At 38.3% G+C, this 22,345-nt stretch overlaps 1 protein-coding gene and 1 non-coding gene across 2 annotated transcripts in view; both read left to right on the top strand.

The window, feature by feature from the left end:
• Positions 1–22,345, top strand: part of CEP295 (centrosomal protein 295) — a 287,500-nt gene that overhangs the window by 63,241 nt on the left and 201,914 nt on the right. Inside the window, exons 18-19 of the mRNA XM_053708621.1 lie at positions 18,510–18,589; positions 19,361–19,508. Coding sequence (XP_053564596.1) covers positions 18,510–18,589; positions 19,361–19,508 — 228 coding nt within the window. The remainder of the gene's footprint in view (positions 1–18,509; positions 18,590–19,360; positions 19,509–22,345) is intronic.
• LOC128654786 (small nucleolar RNA U2-19) lies at positions 18,660–18,734 on the top strand. Its single transcript, XR_008401511.1, has one exon. It is a non-coding gene; the product is annotated as a small nucleolar RNA U2-19 (small nucleolar RNA).

Here is a 22,345-nt window from a genome sequence, read left to right as displayed (position 1 = left end):
TTCCCTCTGTTACTTATCAGTGCTGAATAGTTACTTGACAGTTTTTTACAGCTTGAGGGCGTTAGTTCATGTGAGCTATATAGATAACATTGTGCTCACACCCGTGGAGTCACTAATGAGAGGGCACTGAAGTTTCTTAAAAGAACTGAGATAAGGGGGCAGTTTGCAGATGCTTAGATACAATGTAATCACAGAGGTAAAAAGTATATTAATATAACCGTGTTGATTATGCAAAATTGGGGTATGAGGAAGGGAATTTATCTTTTTAAACCATAAAAGTTCTGGAGCAGACTGTCCCTTTAAAGTCTCTTTACAGTACAGTTTGAATACTTAAGAAATTTTGAGGTAAATAACCTTTTTTACATAGCGATGTTCAGGTGATATTTTCTAGTCCGCTTTCCTTTCTAATGACACGGTGAGTCCACGGATCATCATCAATTACTGTTGGAAATATAACTCCTGGCCACTCCCTGGGCTTAAGGCAGATTTATGGTTCACTTGTTTTCTCTGATCTATTATGGAGATATCGGGTGTTTGCTCTTCTGAGAGTTTGTTCATGCTGGCCGATGGCTCCGCCTCCTTTGTTAATGAAGAAGGGAGTGGCGCTATTTCTATCTCTTGTTGCGTTCATGTGACCTGCGTTACTATCAGGTCATCGGAGCGGCAGGTCTAGTTGCAGAGCTTGTCTCTATCAGCCTTCGCCTCAACATATGCATACGGCTCGTTAGAGTCGGTATCTTTTGGGACTCCTCATTTAATTTATGTTACTATTATTTGACTTACGTTTAAATTTCAAATCGTTCTACGGGAAACACTTTAAATGTACATTAAAAGTGAATTAATAAGTGATTTAAGTCCCTTTTTTTTTTTATGTGTTTTTATAGAAGCTTGATGGTTATCTTAACAATCTATAGTTAGAACTTGCATAAAAAAAATTGAAACAGGGTGCTTTCATATTTTTTTTCATTATGCATTAGCTGACTTTTGCATTTATTTTTCAAGATCCATTATTCCTTTTCTACTATAGAAGGATTTGGTGAAATTTCTTATCTAGTATGAGAGTGGAACAGGGGTCTGTTTCTATATATATTTATTTTGAAATTCCCTTTTAAATGGTATGTCTTTATTTTTAAAGTGACAGTATAATTTTTTCAAAATGTTATACTAGCCTCAGTCTGATGCTGCCTAGGCTCTCCTTAACGTCCCAAGCCTATATGGTGTCACATGCAGTGCCCTGCGGTTCCTCTCAATCTCCTGAAGGAGTATATTGCATACAGAATTTACAACTCTGCGGTACATGCGTCTGGTCTGTTTTCCTTGTTTATAGGGATATACAAGAGGACATTTAATGTTGTCATATAATAGGGTTTCTGCTCCACATGCTGCTCCACAGGTTTGCTACCTTCTGAGTTTGATGAGGAGGATTTGCCGGTAGTTTCTAAGGACGAAATCTCAAATCTGGACAGTATAATTCCTTCATCTGATGCTGAAGTGGTTTCATTCAGATGTATGCTTCAACACCTTGTGTAATGTTATAGGAGGTTTTAGCTACTTGGACGACTCCGATCCCTCTTCTAAGTTTTGTAAAATTTATCAGCTATAAGAAGTGTGCTATGGTAATTCTCTCAGGAATAGGAATATCTGGGGATACCCTCTCCCTGTTTCCTGTCCTTTTATAGGAGTTTCCTGTCACTGACTCCTTTAAGATGCCCGGTGTCTTTAGTAGAAGGGAGTTTTCTACTAGAGTTCAGAGAAACTTAAATCCATGTGGAGGTTAACTTGCTCCTTCTTGGATCCAGGGTTAAGAAGCTGGAGGTGTAATTGTTCATCTAGGACAATGCCTTGTCTTATTAGACTTGCTGTACTAGCCCGCCGGGCTTTGTGGCTGAAATCTTGGTCAGCTGAGAAGCCTACCTGTGGCTTAGACTTATGTTCCTCCAATCAATGCTACTGTTTTTTCCTTTTTAGGATAATCTGCCATATTTTTTCTCTGACTTTGAGATGAAAGGAGAGTGTTTTTCTACCTCTCATCAAGAGAGTAAGACTGGAGGAGAGGTTTTCCTTTTAGTCATGTCTTTTAGAGTCCTATCTAGAATTCCTCCCTTGGTCAGATTCTCCTTCTAGAGCAGTGGTTCTCAACCTAAGTGACCACAAGGCCCAGTAAATTTTAGCCGGACCTGTCCAGGGCCCGGTAAGCATCGGCGGTGGGTTGGAGTAGGTTTGGAAGAAATTACAGCTAGACATTATGTGACATAAAACTTTATTAATACCAACAAAGCTATAGAAATATTACAATATCAACAGGCATAAAAAGAATAAATATTATGCCTAAATGTATAACAAAAAGGTTAATTAATGTGACTTTTGCTGACACTTTTCCTTTATTAGTTTGTCCAACTGCGTTTTCAGATTAGTAACAGCCAGTCTCAAACAATCCTGAAGATGAAGCCTGTTTCTTTGTTTTGTTTTTAAAAGTGTCATGGCTGAGAAACCAGTTTCACACAAATAAGTAGTAGCAAAACAGAGAAGAAACTTGATGGCTATTTCATGTAAGTGTTTATACTCCTCCTTCACCTTCATCCAAAACTTGGTCAGACTTTTGTTCTGAAAATCTTTTTCAAGTTGTTTGTCACATGAGAGTTCCAATAGAGTTTCTTTGGCTTCATAAGGCAAGTTGTTGTCATGACCAATAAATGGATTGACTATCCACATATTCTCTTTCCTGGGATCTTTTTCTTCAGGAAAATAGCTTTGGAATGCCTTCAAAAGTGCTTCAAGATGTTCTTTTATATGTTTTTTTACAACTTCTAAGTCAAAGCCAGTGTCTTCTTGGTGAAACTCACTGAATGCTGCAAACATTTCAAAATTATTTCTTTCAATCATTTCAACCCACAGAGATAGTTTCTTCTTGAAACCTTCCACTTTTTTTGCTGCTGTGAAAATATTTGTCATTTCTCCTTGCAGACCCAAGTTTAACTCATTTATCTTTGAGAAAATGTCACTCAGGTAAGCAAGTCTAGCCACCCATCCTTCATCTTTAAATAAACCAGCCATTTCATGTTTTCTGCTCAGTAAGAACACTTCTACCTCCTTCCTCATTTCAAAAAGCCTCTTTAACACTCTACCTCTTGATAGCCATCTTACCTCTGTATGGTACAAAAGGTGTTGGTAATCTGATCCCATCTCTTCACAGAGCATAGCCAACAATCTGGAGTTCAGAGCAGAGTTTTTTATATAATTTACAAGTTTTGTGGCTTGTGTAAGAACATCATTGAGTTCAGGGGACAGTTTCTTTGAAGCCAGGTGCTCTTTGTGAATAAAGCAGTGTGTCAGCATTATGTTGGGATGGGACACTTCTTTTATCTTAGCACCCACTCCTGAATGCCTACCTGTCATATTAGCAGCTCCATCAGTACATAGGCCTACACAGTATTTCCACTGTAGACCTGCATTCTCAATGTACTCGTTTAATATTCTGAATATTTCTGAGCTAGTGGTGTATGTTTGTAATGTACACACACAAAGTATGTCTTCTGCCACATCACCCATGTCACAATCTGCATACCGTACATAGGCTATTAAAACACTGTTGTCTGCAATATCAGTTGACTCATCTAACTGAAGTGAGAACATGTTGATTTTTTAAGTTTTTCAATGAGTTGAGCCTCCACATTTGCTGACATATCACAATCTCGGCGAGCAATGGTGTCATTTGAAAGTGGTATTTGCTTCAGTTTATCTGCAGCAGACTGACCAAAGACTGTGCTAGCAACATCAATGAGACAAGGCTTAATAAGGTTTTCACCATCAGAATATGGTTTTTTTACATGTGGCTATTCTTTTGGCAACTAAATAAGAAGACATTAAAAGTGACTTATCAGTAGTACTAGCCTGAACAAGCACACGTTTTTCACTATGAAGTGCTTCCTTTTTTCGAATAAAAAAGTAAACTGACTTATTAATAAACTCTGGATGGTTTGTAGTCAAGTGTCGAGATAATCTTGAAGGCTTCATTGCCTCATTTGCCAGGACTCTGGCACACAGAACACACTGGGGTTTTGGTAATTTTCCGGGGACCTCAATAAATCCATATTTTAAATATTCCTCACTGTACTTTCGTACAAACGAGCCTTTTTTCTTTACAATTTGTTCTTGCATGGTTTCTCTATCAGAATCATCACTATGGGTCTGAGATAATGATGACTTACTTGTGGAAGGAACTGCTTCAACACACTGCTTCTTTGAAACAAAAGATAATAAAGTTCCTTGGCGTTTAGCGCTCATGTTTTTAGTGTTAAATGAGTACTATATATGTACAGCTTTCCAGACCTTCCTCACTTTCTTCTCCAAAGTGTCAGCGGCTATACAGAAGAGTGTCAGCTGAGGCAGAGTTAAGCACTGATGGAAAAAACAAATTTTAAGTTTGGTGCTCAGATTAAAACTACTTAAAAGGAGGATTTGAAAAAAAAATACTAACACCAATGCAAAGGGGCCATATTTACACAATGCCTTTTATAGTGGTTGACAAAAAAGTTAAACTTTCCTGTTACTTTAGATCCAAAAGAAAGAAGAAAAAAAAACACTTGAAGCAATTATTAGTTGTTCCTCAAGAAATGAAAAAACATTTTTCTTTTTTACTCCAAAGTGTCATATGTCCTTGAATTTTTATATGCAATCATATCCTTGTAAGACGCCATTCTTCCAGTATAAAAAAATTGCAGAATTGCACCCTTTCTTCATCATTCAGATGCTCCATTCTTCTTACCAAATTTGACGTCATCTTGCGTAACCCTGTGTTCTCCACAACAAATTTTGACAGCCGATGGCATTATAAAGTAGCCAGGTGGCGGAAATTTAATATTTTCTAATATTATAACATTTCTGCTATCAAAAGCAGAAAATAATTGCATCATTTATTATAAATGTATTTATGATAATTTGAGCAATAAACATTTAAAAATGTTAATATTAGCTCATCATAACTTTTTAATATTTTAGTCAGGTAGCCAGTAAAATCAGCCAGGTAATGTACCCATTAAAAAGGTCCTGGGGACAACACTGTCCCACTTATTTTTAATAACCTCTTTTCATATATATATGCATTGGGGTTGGTATAAATGCATTTCTATCTATCTATATATATATATATATATATATATATATATATATATATATATATATATATATATATATATATATATATATATATATATATATATATATATATATATATATATATATTGGTGTCAGTGGGATGGATATATACACATATATATATATATATATATATATATATATATATATTGTGACAGGGGGTTAATTATAACAAACAAAATGCATTGGTGTCGGTGGGTTCATAATAAAATATAGTCATTGGTGTCAGTGGCCTTCCTATTTGCCTCCCTATTAATCTAATTATGCATTGGTGTCAGTGGCCTCCCTAACTATGGAATTATCATGCATTGGTGTCAGTGGGTTACTAACCTGTCAGCTGCCCGTCGCTGAATGCCCGTCCTTCACGCACGCTCCCCGCCGGCCGCCGCTACACAGAGCACAAGCGGACATGCGCAGTGGTGCCGCAGTGGGCCTGTCCTATTAGAGTGAGTGGCGGTCGGGTCGCGGCCCACCAGCAGGGCCGTCGCGGCCCGGCAGTTGAGAATCACGGTTCTAGAGTATCTGCGATCCAGGTATGATGAGAGACCTTCCTTGAACTGGGTTCAGATCTTCTCGGGGAGTGATAATTTCAGTTCCAGTTTGGGAACGGGATCTAGGTATTTACCTCTAGTAACTCAGCTTTTGATTTTCAAAGTAGTATCCTTTCGCCTTTTGGTCATGAGGGCCTGTCCCTAACAAGCATAGACCTGAAGGATTTATTGCTTCCTTGGATGGGAACGTTTTAAAATTCAATTATATATATTTTTTTTTAAAAGAGGGTTTCTGCTCCACATTTTTCTGCGCAGGTCATTTTCTCTCCTAAGTATGGGGAGGAAGCTTCGCCAGTAGTTTCCGAGGATGAAATCTCAGATTTGGACAGTATAATTCCTTCATCTGAGGCTAAAGTCATCTCCTTCAGATGTATGTTTGCACACCTGGTGTACTGTTATAAGAGGTTTTAGCTACTTGGTCGACATTGATATTCCTGTTGTTGTCAACTCTTGGAAGTTTTTTGTAAACTTATTCATTTCTTTGATGTTCCTTTCTTTGAGGGAATGTTTCTAGACGTGCTATGGAACTTTTCACAGGTGAAGGAGAAGCTAGGGTTTCTTTCTCCCTGTCTCCAGTTCTTTTAAGGATTCTCCTGCTGTTGATCCCTTTTAATGCACTGCACAGTGTCCTAAGTAGAAGGGAATTTTTCTACTGACTCAGAGAATTTTGACTGTGGAGCTCCTTTACTGGTTCCTGGATAATGTTCTGGAGGTTTAATTGTTCTTTTTAGAGCAATGCCTTGTCTTATTAGACTTGCTGTACTAGCCACCGGACATTGAGGGCAGTTGTAATGACGGCACATTGCAAAAGCAACAGCCCATGGCCAAGGGGGATATTTTCTTACTGTAGTCTTGGCAGCTGAGTAACCTACTTGTGGTTTAGTGGTACAGCCAATGCTTTATAATTCTGCAGTTGCAGGTTAATTTTTTTTTGTTTCTTTCTAATCATCGCTTCTGGTGTATCCTTTTAAGGTTGAGACCTTGTTGGGACTTGGTCTAGCAGAATTATCCTTTGACTGTACGGGTGAAAAATGTTTTTCTACCACGTCAGAGTAAGACTGAAGGAAAGTTTCCTTTTTCTGCAGGCTCGGTCATGGCTTTTGGAGTCCAATCCAAGTTTTCCTCCCAGGGGCAGATTTCTCTTTCTAAGGTATCTGTAATTCAGGTTTGATGAAAGGCTTTCCTTGAACTGGAAGTTTGGGATCTTCCTCTTTGGGAGTGACATTTCCAGTCCCAGTTTGGGAACAGGATCTAGGTATTTCCCTCAAGTAACTCAGACCCTGTCCTTCCATCTTGAGTTTCTGAGTTTTCGTCATCCTAGACAGACTTTTAGGTCTTGGGATATTGCAAGAGTGTTTTTCTGGACAATATATAGTTTAGGTGCCTTTTGTCAGACAGGGGCGGAATTAGGCAAGTGTTTTAAGTTGGTTGCTCCACATTGGAGCCTAACCTTGTTCATAAAGTTTTGTGGCAGGTTCTGTTTGAGCCTTTTCATGCCATAGATTTTTATTTGTTCTCTTGGAAGCCGCTCTCTTCTGCTCAGAGAGTATTGGAATTCTCTGCTTGGCGGTGTGATTCGCCTTTTCTTATCTTCTTGTCGATGAGGCAATTTTTGTACTAACTTAGGTTTTCTTCCTAAGTTGTTTCGGATAGGAAATTTTTCAGGAAATGATTGTTCCTCCTTTATGCCCTAATCGTTCTCATAAGGAACGTTGGTGGCACAGCTTGGAGATGTGCGTGCTCTTTAATTTCTATCTACAGGCGACTTCAAATTTTTGCCAGTTTTCTGTTTGTTTTTCTGGGAATTGTAAGGGTCAGGAAGCGACTGCTACTTTTTCTTTCCCTTTGGTGAGAAGTATAATTAGTTTGGTTTATGAGACTGCTGGACAGCAGCCCCCTGATATAATTTCAACTCTTTCCATTAGGGCTGGCTCTGCTTCTTGGGTTTTCAAGAATCTAGTTTCTGGGGATCAGATTTGCAAGACTGCAACTTGGTCCTCTCTGTATAATTTTTCAAAATTTTATAAATTTTGTTGTCTGTCTAGGCTGAGGCTACTTTGGGAGAAAGGGTTTTTCAAGCAGTGATGCCTTCTGTTTAGGTTCCCTTGTCCCTCCCTTATCATGTGTCCTCTAGTTTGGGTATTGATTCCCAACAGTAATTGATTATGATCCATGGACTCACTGTGTCATTAGAAAGAAAACAAAATTTATGCTTACCTGATAAATTTTATTTATTTCTTGACATGGCGAGTCCACGGCCCTCCCTGTTTTCTTTCATGTAATTAGCAAGAGTCCATGAGCTAGTGACGTATGGGATATACATTCCTACCAGGAGGGGCAAAGTTTCCCAAACCTCAAAATGCCTATAAATACACCCCTCACCACACCCACAATTCAGTTTTACAAACTTTGCCTCCGATGGAGGTGGTGAAGTAAGTTTGTGCTAGATTCTACGTTGATATGCGCTCCGCAGCAAGTTGGAGCCCGGTTTTCCTCTCAGCGTGCAGTGAATGTCAGAGGGATGTGAGGAGAGTATTGCCTATTTGAATGCAGTGATCTCCTTCTAAGGGGTCTATTTCATAGGTTCTCTGTTATCGGTCGTAGAGATTCATCTCTTACCTCTCTTTTCAGATCGACAATATACTCTTATATATACCATTACCTCTGCTGATTCTCGTTTCAGTACTGGTTTGGCTATCTGCTATATGTAGATGAGTGTCCTGGGGTAAGTAAGTCTTATTTTCTGTGACACTCCTAGCTATGGTTGGGCACTTTGTTTATAAAGTTCTAAATATATGTATTCAAACATTTATTTGCCTTGACTCAGAATGTTCAACTTTCCTTATTTTCAGACAGTCAGTTTCATATTTGGGATAATGCATTTTAATTTAACATTTTTCTTACCTTAAAATTTGACTTTTTCCCTGTGGGCTGTTAGGCTCGCGGGGGCTGAAAATGCTTCATTTTATTGCGTCATTCTTGGCGCGGACTTTTTTGGCGCAAAAATTCTATTTCCGTTTCCGGCGTCATACGTGTCGCCGGAAGTTGCGTCATTTTTTGACGTTATTTTACGCCAAAAATGTCGGCGTTCCGGATGTGGCGTCATTTTTGGCGCCAAAAAGCATTTAGGCGCCAAATAGTGTGGGCGTCTTATTTGGCGCGAAAAAATATGGGCGTCACTTTTGTCTCCACATTATTTAAGTCTCATTTTTTATTGCTTCTGGTTGCTAGAAGCTTGTTCTTTGGCATTTTTCCCATTCCTGAAACTGTCATTTAAGGAATTTGATCAATTTTGCTTTATATATATGTTGTTTTTTCTCTTACATATTGCAAGATGTCTCACGTTGCATCTGAGTCAAAAGATACTACAGGAAAATCGCTGTCAAGTGCTGAATCTACCAAAGCTAAGTGTATCTGCTGTAAACTTTTGGTAGCTATTCCTCCAGCTGTTGTTTGTATTGATTGTCATGACAAACTTGTTAAAGCAGATATTTCCTTTAGTAAAGTACCATTGCCTGTTGCAGTTCCTTCAACATCTAAGGTGCAGAATGTTCCTGATAATATAAGAGATTTTGTTTCAGAATCCATAAAGAAGGCTATGTCTGTTATTTCTCCTTCTAGTAAACGTAAAAAATCTTTTAAAACTTCTCTCCCTACAGATGAATTTTTAACTGAACATCATCATTCTGATTCTGATGATTCCTCTGGTTCAGAGGATTCTGTCTCAGAGGTTGATGCTGATAAATCTTCATATTTATTTAAAATGGAATTTATTCGTTCTTTACTTAAAGAAGTACTAATTGCTTTAGAAATAGAGGATTCTGGTCCTCTTGATACTAATTCTAAACGTTTAGATAAGGTATTTAAAGCTCCTGTGGTTATTCCAGAAGTTTTTCCTGTTCCTAATGCTATTTCTGCAGTAATTTCCAAAGAATGGGATAATTTGGGTAATTCATTTACTCCTTCTAAACGTTTTAAGCAATTATATCCTGTGCCGTCTGACAGATTAGAATTTTGGGACAAGATCCCTAAAGTTGATGGGGCTATTTCTACCCTTGCTAAACGTACTACTATTCCTACGTCAGATGGTACTTCGTTTAAGGATCCTCTAGATAGGAAAATTGAGTCCTTTCTAAGAAAAGCTTATCTGTGTTCAGGTAATCTTCTTAGACCTGCTATATCTTTGGCTGATGTTGCTGCAGCTTCAACTTTTTGGTTGGAAACTTTAGCGCAACAAGTAACACATCGTGATTCTCATGATATTATTATTCTTCTTCAGCATGCTAATAATTTTATCTGTGATGCCATTTTTGATATCAGAGTTGATGTCAGGTTTATGTCTCTAGCTATTTTAGCTAGAAGAGCTTTATGGCTTAAAACTTGGAATGCTGATATGGCTTCTAAATCAACTTTACTTTCCATTTCTTTCCAGGGTAACAAATTATTTGGTTCTCAGTTGGATTCCATTATTTCAACTGTTACTGGTGGGAAAGGAACTTTTTTACCACAGGATAAAAAATCTAAAGGTAAAAACAGGGCTAATAATCGTTTTCGTTCCTTTCGTTTCAACAAAGAACAAAAGCCTGATCCTTCATCCTCAGGAGCAGTTTCAGTTTGGAGACCATCTCCAGTCTGGAATAAATCCAAGCCAGCTAGAAAGGCAAAGCCTGCTTCTAAGTCCACATGAAGGTGCGGCCCTCATTCCAGCTCAGCTGGTAGGGGGCAGGTTACGTTTTTTCAAGGAAATTTGGATCAATTCTGTTCACAATCTTTGGATTCAGAGCATTGTTTCAGAAGGGTACAGAATTGGTTTCAAGTTGAGACCTCCTGCAAAGAGGTTTTTTCTTTCCCGTGTCCCAGTAAATCCAGTAAAAGCTCAAGCATTTCTGAAATGTGTTTCAGATCTAGAGTTGACTGGAGTAATTATGCCAGTTCCAGTTCCGGAACAGGGGATGGGGTTTTATTCAAATCTCTTCATTGTACCAAAGAAGGAGAATTCTTTCAGACCAGTTCTGGATCTAAAAATATTGAATCATTATGTAAGGATACCAACGTTCAAGATGGTAACTGTAAGGACTATCTTACCTTTTGTTCAGCAAGGGAATTATATGTCCACAATAGATTTACAGGATGCATATCTGCATATTCCGATTCATCCAGATCATTATCAGTTCCTGAGATTCTCGTTTCTGGACAAGCATTACCAGTTTGTGGCTCTGCCGTTTGGCCTAGCTACAGCTCCAAGAATTTTTACAAAGGTTCTCGGTGCCCTGCTGTCTTTAATCAGAGAACAGGGTATTGTGGTATTTCCTTATTTGGACGATATCTTGGTACTTGCTCAGTCTTTACATTTAGCAGAATCTCATACGAATCGACATGTGTTGTTTCTTCAAGATCATGGTTGGAGGATCAATTTACCAAAAAGTTCTTTGATTCCTCAGACAAGGGTAACCTTTCTGGGTTTCCAGATGGATTCAGTGTCCATGACTCTGTCTTTAACAGACAAGAGACGTCTAAAGTTGATTACAGCTTGTCGAAACCTTCAGTCACAATCATTCCCTTCGGTAGCCTTATGCATGGAAATTCTAGGTCTTATGACTGCTGCATCGGACGCGATCCCCTTTGCTCGTTTTCACATGCGACCTCTTCAGCTCTGTATGCTGAAGCAATGGTGCAAGGATTACACGAAGATATCTCAATTAATATCTTTAAAACCGATTGTTCGACACTCTCTAACGTGGTGGACAGATCACCATCGTTTAATTCAGGGGGCTTCTTTTGTGCTTCCGACCTGGACTGTAATTTCAACAGATGCAAGTCTCACAGGTTGGGGAGCTGTGTGGGGATCTCTGACGGCACAAGGAGTTTGGGAATCTCAGGAGGTGAGATTACCGATCAATATTTTGGAACTCCGTGCAATTTTCAGAGCTCTTCAGTTTTGGCCTCTTCTGAAGAGAGAATCGTTCATTTGTTTTCAGACAGACAATGTCACAACTGTGGCATACATCAATCATCAAGGAGGGACTCACAGTCCTCTGGCTATGAAAGAAGTATCTTGAATTTTGGTTTGGGCGGAATCCAGCTCCTGTCTAATCTCTGCGGTTCATATCCCAGGTGTAGACAATTGGGAAGCGGATTATCTCAGTCGCCAAACGTTGCATCCGGGCGAATGGTCTCTTCACCCAGAGGTATTTCTTCAGATTGTTCAAATGTGGGAACTTCCAGAAATAGATCTGATGGCGTCTCATCTAAACAAGAAACTTACCAGGTATCTGTCCAGATCCCGGGATCCTCAGGCGGAGGCAGTGGATGCATTATCACTTCCTTGGAAGTATCATCCTGCCTATATCTTTCCGCCTCTAGTTCTTCTTCCAAGAGTAATCTCCAAGATTCTGAAGGAATGCTCGTTTGTTCTGCTGGTAGCTCCGGCATGGCCTCACAGGTTTTGGTATGCGGATCTTGTCCGGATGGCCTCTTGCCAACCGTGGACTCTTCCGTTAAGACCAGACCTTCTGTCACAAGGTCCTTTTTTCCATCAGGATCTGAAATCCTTAAATTTAAAGGTATGGAGATTGAACGCTTGATTCTTGGTCAAAGAGGTTTCTCTGACTCTGTGATTAATACTATGTTACAGGCTTGTAAATCTGTATCTCGAGAGATATATTATAGAGTCTGGAAGACTTATATTTCTTGGTGTCTTTCTCATCATTTTTCCTGGCATTCTTTTAGAATACCGAGAATTTTACAGTTCCTTCAGGATGGTTTAGATAAGGGTTTGTCCGCAAGTTCTTTGAAAGGACAAATCTCTGCTCTTTCTGTTCTTTTTCACAGAAAGATTGCTATTCTTCCTGATATTCATTGTTTTGTACAAGCTTTGGTTCGTATAAAACCTGTCATTAAGTCAATTTCTCCTCCTTGGAGTTTGAATTTGGTTCTGGGAGCTCTTCAAGCTCCTCCGTTTGAACCTATGCATTCATTGGACATTAAATTACTTTCTTGGAAAGTTTTGTTCCTTTTGGCCATCTCTTCTGCCAGAAGAGTTTCTGAATTATCTGCTCTTTCTTGTGAGTCTCCTTTTCTGATTTTTCATCAGGATAAGGCGGTGTTGCGAACTTCTTTTGAATTTTTACCTAAAGTTGTGAATTCCAACAACATTAGTAGAGAAATTGTGGTTCCTTCATTATGTCCTAATCCTAAGAATTCTAAGGAGAAATCGTTGCATTCTTTGGATGTTGTTAGAGCTTTGAAATATTATGTTGAAGCTACGAAATCTTTTCGTAAGACTTCTAGTCTATTTGTTTTCTTTTCCGGTTCTAGAAAAGGCCAGAAAGCTTCTGCCATTTCTTTGGCATCTTGGTTGAAATCTTTAATTCATCTTGCCTATGTTGAGTCGGGTAAAACTCCGCCTCAGAGAATTACAGCTCATTCTACTAGGTCAGTTTCTACTTCCTGGGCGTTTAGGAATGAAGCTTCGGTTGACCAAATCTGCAAAGCAGCAACTTGGTCCTCTTTGCATACTTTTACTAAATTCTACCATTTTGATGTATTTTCTTCTTCTGAAGCAGTTTTTGGTAGAAAAGTACTTCAGGCAGCGGTTTCAGTTTGAATCTTCTGCTTATGTTTTTCGTTAAACTTTATTTTGGGTGTGGATTATTTTCAGCAGGAATTGGCTGTCTTTATTTTATCCCTCCCTCTCTAGTGACTCTTGTGTGGAAAGATCCACATCTTGGGTAGTCATTATCCCATACGTCACTAGCTCATGGACTCTTGCTAATTACATGAAAGAAAACATAATTTATGTAAGAACTTACCTGATAAATTCATTTCTTTCATATTAGCAAGAGTCCATGAGGCCCGCCCTTTTTTGTGGTGGTTATGATTTTGTATAAAGCACAATTATTCCAATTCCTTATTTTATATGCTTTCGCACTTTTTTATCACCCACTTCTTGGCTATTCGTTAAACTGAATTGTGGGTGTGGTGAGGGGTGTATTTATAGGCATTTTGAGGTTTGGGAAACTTTGCCCCTCCTGGTAGGAATGTATATCCCATACGTCACTAGCTCATGGACTCTTGCTAATATGAAAGAAATGAATTTATCAGGTAAGTTCTTACATAAATTATGTTTTTTTTTTTTTTTTTTTTATATAAACCCCAGGCACCTCTGCACTGTGTTATTTCAACAGCTTAACAGCTTTGCCATGGTGCTCTTGGCCTCCTCCTTCTGGCAAGGAGTGATATTCCCAACAGTAATTGATGATGATCCGTGGACTCACCGTGTAAAAAAAAAAATAAAAAAATTATCAGGTAAGCATCAATTTTGTTTCTTTCATGTAATTAGCAAGATTCCATGAGCTAGTGACGTATGGGATATACATTCCTACCAGGAGGGGCAAAGTTTCCCAAACCTTAAAATGCCTATAAATACACCTCTCACCACACCCACAATTCAGTTTTACAAACTTTGCCTCCTATGGAGGTGGTGAAGTAAGTTTGTGCTAGATTCTACGTTGATATGCGCTCCGCAGCAGGTTGGAGCCCGGTTTTCCTCTCAGCGTGCAGTGAATGTCAGAGGGATGTGAGGAGAGTATTGCCTGTTTGAATTCAATGATCTCCTTCTACGGGGTCTATTTCATAGGTTCTCTGTTATCGGTCGTAGAGATTCATCTCTTACCTCCCTTTTCAGATCGACGATATACTCTTATATATATATATACCATTACCTCTGCTGATTTTCGTTTCAGTACTGGTTTGGCTTTCTACAAACATGTAGATGAGTGTCCTGGGGTAAGTAAATCTTATTTTCTGTGACACTCTAAGCTATGGTTGGGCACTTTTTTATTAAAGTTCTAAATATATGTATTCAAACATTTATTTGCCTTGACTCAGGATGTTCAACATTCCTTATTTCAGACAGTCTGTTTCATATTTGGGATAATGCACTTGAATCAAATATTTTTCTTACCTTAAAAATTTGACTTTTTTCCCTGTGGGCTGTTAGGCTCGCGGGGGCTGAAAATGCTTCTTTTTATTGCGTCATTCTTGGCGCGGATTTTTTTGGCGCAAAAAATCTTTTCTGTTTCCGGCGTCATACATGTCGCCGGAAGTTGCGTCATTTTTTGACGTTCTTTTGCGCCAAAAATGTTGGCGTTCCGGATGTGGCGTCATTTTTTGGCGCCAAAAGCATTTAGGCGCCAAATAATGTGGGCGTCTTATTTGGCGCTAAAAAAATATGGGCGTCGCTTTTGTCTCCACATTATTTAAGTCTCATTTTTCATTGCTTCTGGTTGCTAGAAGCTTGTTCTTTGGCATTTTTTCCCATTCCTGAAACTGTCATTTAAGGAATTTGATCAATTTTGCTTTATATGTTGTTTTTTCTCTTACATATTGCAAGATGTCTCACGTTGCATCTGAGTCAGAAGATACTTCAGGAAAATCGCTGTCTGGTGCTGGAACTACCAAAGCTAAGTGTATCTGCTGTAAACTTTTGGTAGCTGTTCCTCCAGCTGTTGTTTGTATTAATTGTCATGACAAACTTGTTAATGCAGATAATATTTCCTTTAGTAATGTACCATTACCTGTTGCAGTTCCATCAACATCTAATGTTCAGAATGTTCCTGATAACATAAGAGATTTTGTTTCTGAATCCATCAAGAAGGCTATGTCTGTTGTTCCTCCTTCTAGTAAACATAAAAAATCTTTTAAAACTTCTCTTTATACAGATGAATTTTTAAATGAACATCATCATTCTGATTCTAATGACTCTTCTGGTTCAGAGGATTCTGTCTCAGAGGTTGATGCTGATAAATCTTCATATTTATTTAAAATGGAATTTATTCGTTCTTTACTTAAAGAAGTACTAATTGCTTTAGAAATTGAGGATTCTGGTCCTCTTGATACTAAATCTAAACGTTTAGATAAGGTCTTTAAATCTCCTGTGGTTATTCTAGAAATTTTTCCTGTTCCTGGTGCTATTTCTGAAGTAATTTCCAGAGAATGGAATAATTTGGGTAATTCATTTACTCCTTCTAAACGTTTTAAGCAATTATATCCTGTGCCGTCTGACAGATTAGAATTTTGGGACAAAATCCCTAAAGTTGATGGGGCTATTTCTACCCTTGCTAAACGTACTACTATTCCTATGTCAGATGGTACTTCGTTTAAGGATCCTTTAGATAGGAAAATTGAATCCTTTCTAAGAAAAGCTTATCTGTGTTCAGGTAATCTTCTTAGACCTGCTATATCATTGGCTGATGTTGCTGCAGCTTCAACTTTTTGGTTGGAAACTTTAGCGCAACAAGTAACAGATCAGGATTCTCATAATATTATTATTCTTCTTCAACATGCTAATAATTTTATCTGTGATGCCATTTTTGATATTATCAGAGTTGATGTCAGGTTTATGTCTCTAGCTATTTTAGCTAGAAGAGCTTTATGGCTTAAAACTTGGAATGCTGATATGTCTTCTAAATCGACTCTACTTTCCATTTCTTTCCAGGGTAACAAATTATTTGGTTCTCAGTTGGATTCTATTATCTCAACTGTTACTGATTACTCAGTCGCCAAACGTTGCATCCGGGCGAATGGTCTCTTCACCCAGAGGTATTTCTTCAGATTGTTCAAATGTGGGAGCTTCCAGAAATAGATCTGATGGCGTCTCATCTAAACAAGAAACTTCCCAGGTATCTGTCCAGATCCCGGGATCCTCAGGCGGAAGCAGTGGATGCATTATCACTTCCTTGGACGTATCATCCTGCCTATATCTTTCCGCCTCTAGTTCTTCTTCCAAGAGTAATCTCCAAGATTCTGAAGGAATGCTCGTTTGTTCTGCTGGTAGCTCCGGCATGGCCTCACAGGTTTTGGTATGCGGATCTTGTCCGGATGGCCTCTTGCCATCCGTGGACTCTTCCGCTAAGACCAGACCTTCTGTCGCAAGGTCCTTTTTTCCATCAGGATCTCAAATCCTTAAATTTAAAGGTATGGAGATTGAACGCTTGATTCTTGGTCAAAGAGGTTTCTCTGACTCTGTGATTAATACTATGTTACAGGCTCGTAAATCTGTGTCTAGAGAGATATATTATAGAGTCTGGAAGACTTATATTTCTTGGTGTCTTTCTCATCATTTTTCTTGGCATTCTTTTAGAATTCCGAGAATTTTACAGTTTCTTCAGGATGGTTTAGATAAAGGTTTATCCGCAAGTTCTTTGAAAGGACAAATCTCTGCTCTTTCTGTTCTTTTTCACAGAAAGATTGCTAATCTTCCTGATATTCATTGTTTTGTACAAGCTTTGGTTCGTATAAAACCTGTCATTAAGTCAATTTCTCCTCCTTGGATTTTGAATTTGGTTCTGGGGGCTCTTCAAGCTCCTCCTTTTGAACCCATGCATTCATTGGACATTAAATTACTTTCTTGGAAAGTTTTGTTCCTTTTGGCGATCTCTTCTGCCAGAAGAGTCTCGGAATTATCCGCTCTTTCTTGTGAGTCTCCTTTTCTGATTTTTCATCAGGATAAGGCGGTGTTGCGAACTTGTTGTGAATTCCAACAACATTAGTAGAGAAATTCTGGTTCCCTCATTATGTCCTAATCCTAAGAATTCTAAGGAGAAATCGTTGCATTCTTTGGATGTTGTTAGAGCTTTGAAATATTATGTTGAAGCTACTAAGTCTTTCCGAAAGACTTCTAGTCTATTTGTTATCTTTTACGGTTCTAGAAAAGGCCAGAAAGCTTCTGCCATTTCTTTTGGCATCTTGGTTGAAATCTTTAATTCATCATGCCTATGTCGAGTCGGGTAAATCTCCGCCTCAAAGGATTACAGCTCATTCTACTAGGTCAGTTTCTACTTCCTGGGCGTTTAGGAATGAAGCTTCGGTTGATCAGATTTGCAAAGCAGCAACTTGGTCCTCTTTGCATACTTTTACTAAATTCTACCATTTTGATGTATTTTCTTCTTCTGAAGCAGTTTTTGGTAGAAAAGTACTTCAGGCAGCGGTTTCAGTTTGAATCTTCTGTTTATGTTTTTTCATTAAACTTTATTTTGGGTGTGGATTATTTTCAGCAGGAATTGGCTGTCTTTATTTTATCCCTCCCTCTCTAGTGACTCTTGCGTGGAAAGATCCACATCTTGGATAGTCATTATCCCATACGTCACTAGCTCATGGACTCTTGCTAATTACATGAAAGAAAACATAATTTATGTAAGAACTTACCTGATAAATTCATTTCTTTCATATTAGCAAGAGTCCATGAGGCCCGCCCTTTTTTGTGGTGGTTATGATTTTTTTGTATAAAGCACAATTATTCCAATTCCTTATTTTATATGCTTTCGCACTTTTTTCTTATCACCCCACTTCTTGGCTATTTGTTAAACTGAATTGTGGGTGTGGTTAGGGGTGTATTTATAGGCATTTTAAGGTTTGGGAAACTTTGCCCCTCCTGGTAGGAATGTATATCCCATACGTCACTAGCTCATGGACTCTTGCTAATATGAAAGAAATGAATTTATCAGGTAAGTTCTTACATAAATTATGTTTTTTACAGCTATGCTACATCACTTTCAAGTGCTTCAACATTTGGGTATGTCCCTTTAAATGATTGCAAACAATTCCCATTTTCACAAGCTTATGGTTTGGTTGCAATCATTTCTGTTCTCTGATTCTAATCTACAACCTTATATATTTTTTTTTTAGCTCAATCTTTATAAACCGCTGTTTCTGGTTTGTAGAAACTAAATTGAAAGCACTATAATGGGAAAACGAGCTTAAGTCCATATATATGTGTGTACTATTGTTATTTGTTTTGTTTAGATCAATCTTCAGTGCAACATGGTCAGTCTAGTTATTCTACAAATACTTCATCAGGATCCCTTATGAACACTTCTTTTCAGGTAAGATTTATTTTTGTGTTTTAATTTAGATATTTTTCGGAGATCTTCTTTTTTTTCTGTTAGAAGACGGAAACGGTGATGAAACATAGCCAAATCTGATCATCAGATGTCTCTGGTGTATGATATGAGCTATAGGTTTCTGAGAAGCCAAGTATGAGTGTTTTGTGTTTGCTAATAGGTTTGTTTATTTAAAGGGATAGTCTTGTCAAAATTAAACTCTTATGACTCAGAGCATGCAATGTTAAGCAACTTTCTAATTTACTTCTATTATCAATTGTTCTTCATTCTCTTGGTGTCTTTATTTGAATAAGCAATAATGTAAAGCTTAGGAGACGGCCCATTTTTGGTTCAACGCCTGGGTAGAACTTTCTGATTGGTGTCTAAATGTAGCCATCATTCAGCAAGTTCTAAACAAAAATGGGCCTGCTCCTAAGCTTACATTCAAATAAAGATGCCAAGAGAACAAAGAAAAAATAAGAGTATATTCGAAAGTTGCTTAAAATTGCATACTCTGTCTGAATCATGAAAGTTTAATTTTGACTCGACTATTCCTTTAAACTGAACAATGAGCGTTCCTGAGATGTGTGTCTGTTTTATTAATTTAGTTTTTTTAAATTGAGCAATGATGAATTTTATATGCACCATATTTTAATCATGATGGTTTCTACACTTGATCTGAGCTCAGACCATCCAAGTCCAATAGCTTGTTTGCATCATGTGCATTGGATAGTAACTTATGTTGTGTTTATTTGTATTTGTTTTTTTATTAAGAACACATCAGCCCGTGTAAAATCAAGCATGCCAATCTGCCCACATTCTCAGAATTTAGAGGCTTTATATAACTATTTGTCAACAACTGCTCCATCTCCTGGCAGTTTCCTGACCCGTGCGAAGACAGACCCAAGCCTCATTAACCAAGGTTGGTACTGAACTGTGCTTGTAATCCATCAACAGCATTTTAGTGAGACCGGTTTCAAAGAAACGCCCAGTTGTAACGCACTGGCCTCTATTTTATAGTTAAAGGGATATTGCAGCCAAAATTAAAAACCACATGGGTGCATTTCGGTTTTGAAAAGAAGCAATGATGTAATATACATGCATTAGCAAAAATGCTTCTAATAAAAGCTATAGCGGTTTCAAAAGTGTATTTAAGTATGCACCGTGCATCAGCATTTTAAACACAAAACTTGCTCAGAGAACCTACAGTGCTTGTGCTGACATGATACAAGCCCTAGTGATGATCTGAGCAGCTACATTATTTAAAATGTGGGTGCAGTGACAATATCTAGCTATGCTTCACATGCACGTGCAGAGAACACTAAAACAGTGATAACTTTTACTATAAGCATTTTTGCTAATGCATGTATATTGCAAATATCTTTCTATTCAAATATGTAATCTATGTGCATTTAAATTGACTGGAATGTCTCTTTAAAGTGAAAGTAAATCCTAGCATTTTACAAACGCTAGGATTGACTTTTGAAACAAGTAAAGGGGACTTTCATTCATGAAATAAGATACTTCATGTAGAAAGCTTCTTTATTTGTTTTAACTGATCGCCGTTTTTAGCTGCTACTGCAGCACACGGCTAAAAAAAAGTTTCCACCTCTTAGCCAATAGCCGTGCGGTGAAGCCGGCTTGGCACCCATGGGAGCCGGATTTACCGCACGGCTATTGGCTAAGAGGTGAAAATGTCACCTCTTAGCAAAAAAATTTTTTAGCCGTGTGCTGCTGTAGTAGCTAAGAATGGCGATCAGTTAAAACAAATAAAGGAGCTTTCTCTTGTTAAGTGTATCCAGTCCACGGATCATCCATTACTTATGGGATATTAACTCCTCCCCAACAGGAAGTGCAAGAGGATTCACCCAGCAGAGCTGCTATATAGCTCCTCCCCTAACTGCCATTACCAGTCATTCTCTTGCACCCAACGAATAGATAGGATGTGTGAGAGGACTGTGGTGATTATACTTAGTTTCATACCTTCAATCAAAAGTTTGTTATTTTATAATAGCACCGGAGTGTGTTATTCCTTCCCTGGTAGAATTTGAAGAAGAATCTACCTGAGTTTTTCTATGATTTTAGCCGGAGTAGTTAAGATCATATTGCTGTTTCTCGGCCATCTGAGGAGAGGTAAACTTCAGATCAGGGGACAGCGGGCAGATTAATCTGCAAAGAGGTATGTAGCAGCTTATTATTTTCTGACAATGGAATTGATGAGAAAATTCTGCCATACCGATATAATGTAAACTCAGCCTTAAATGCAGTAGCAGCAACTGGTATCAGGCTGTCATGTATGTATATTTTACACTTCAGTATTCTGGGGAATGGCACTTCACTGGAATTATACTGTATGCATAAAACTTTAGCCTAATTTGCAGGGACTAGCAACAGGCTTTTTAATAACACTCAATTTATTAATGTTAAACGTTTTTTGCTGGCATGTAAAATCGTTTAATTTTCTGAGGTACTGGGTGAAAAAATGTTTTGGGCACTATTTTTTTCCACTTGGCAGTCGTTTTATTTAATTTATGACAGTTTACTGATCTCTCTCACTGTTATGTGTGAGGGGGAGGGACCTTTTTTGGTGCTTTTGCTACGCATCAAAAAATTCAGTCAGAAGTTTATTGTCTTCCCTGCATGATCCGGTTCATCTCTACAGAACTCAGGGGTCTTCAAAACTTGTTTTGAGGGAGGTAATCACTCACAGCAGAGCTGTGAGATTGTAGTTGACTGTGATAAAAAAAAAAACGTTTATTTCTGTATTTTTTTTTTTTCTGCTATCAGGGTTAGTTATCCTTTGCTAATGGGAGCAATCCTTTGCTAAAATTGTGTTTTTTACAAAGATTTGATGCTATAACTTTTCAGTTTATTAATTTTCAACTGTCATAACTTTTTCTGTGCTTCTTATAGGCACAGTACGTTTTCATATTATAGTAAATTACTTGAAAAGTATTTCCAAGTTGCTAGTTTATTTGCTAGTGTGTTAAACATGTCTGATTCAGAGGAAGATATCTGTGCTATATGTGCTAAAGCCAAAGTGGAGCCCAATAGAAATTTATGTACTAACTGTATTGATGCTACTTTAAATAAAAGTCAATCTGTACAAATTGAACATATTTCACCAAACAACGAGGGGAGAGTTATGCCGACTAACTCGCCTCACGTGTCAGTACCTGCATCTCCCGCTCGGGAGGTGCGTGATATTGTAGCGCCGAGTACATCTGGGCGGCCATTACAAATCACATTACAGGATATGGCTACTGTTATGACTGAAGTTTTGGCTAAATTACCAGAACTAAGAGGTAAGCGTGATCACTCTGGGGTGAGAACAGAGTGCGCTGATAATATTAGGGCCATGTCAGACACTGCGTCACAATTTGCAGAACATGAGGACGGAGAGCTTCATTCTGCGGGTGACGGTTCTGATCCAAACAAACTGGATTCAGATATTTCAAATTTTAAATTTAAGCTGGAAAACCTCTGTGTATTACTAGGGGAGGTGTTAGCGGCTCTGAATGATTGTAACACAGTTGCAATACCAGAGAAAATGTGTAGGTTGGATAAATATTTTGCGGTACCGGCGAGTACTGACGTTTTTCCTATACCTAAGAGACTTACTGAAATTGTTACTAAGGAGTGGGATAGACCCGGTGTGCCGTTCTCACCCCCTCCGATATTTAGAAAGATGTTTCCAATAGACGCCACCACACGGGACTTATGGCAAACGGTCCCTAAGGTGGAGGGAGCAGTTTCTAC

This window comes from Bombina bombina, chromosome 3 (genome assembly GCF_027579735.1).
Source record: "Bombina bombina isolate aBomBom1 chromosome 3, aBomBom1.pri, whole genome shotgun sequence".
In the NCBI taxonomy this organism is placed as follows: domain Eukaryota; kingdom Metazoa; phylum Chordata; class Amphibia; order Anura; family Bombinatoridae; genus Bombina; species Bombina bombina.
This window is presented reverse-complemented; position numbering and strand designations above follow the sequence as displayed.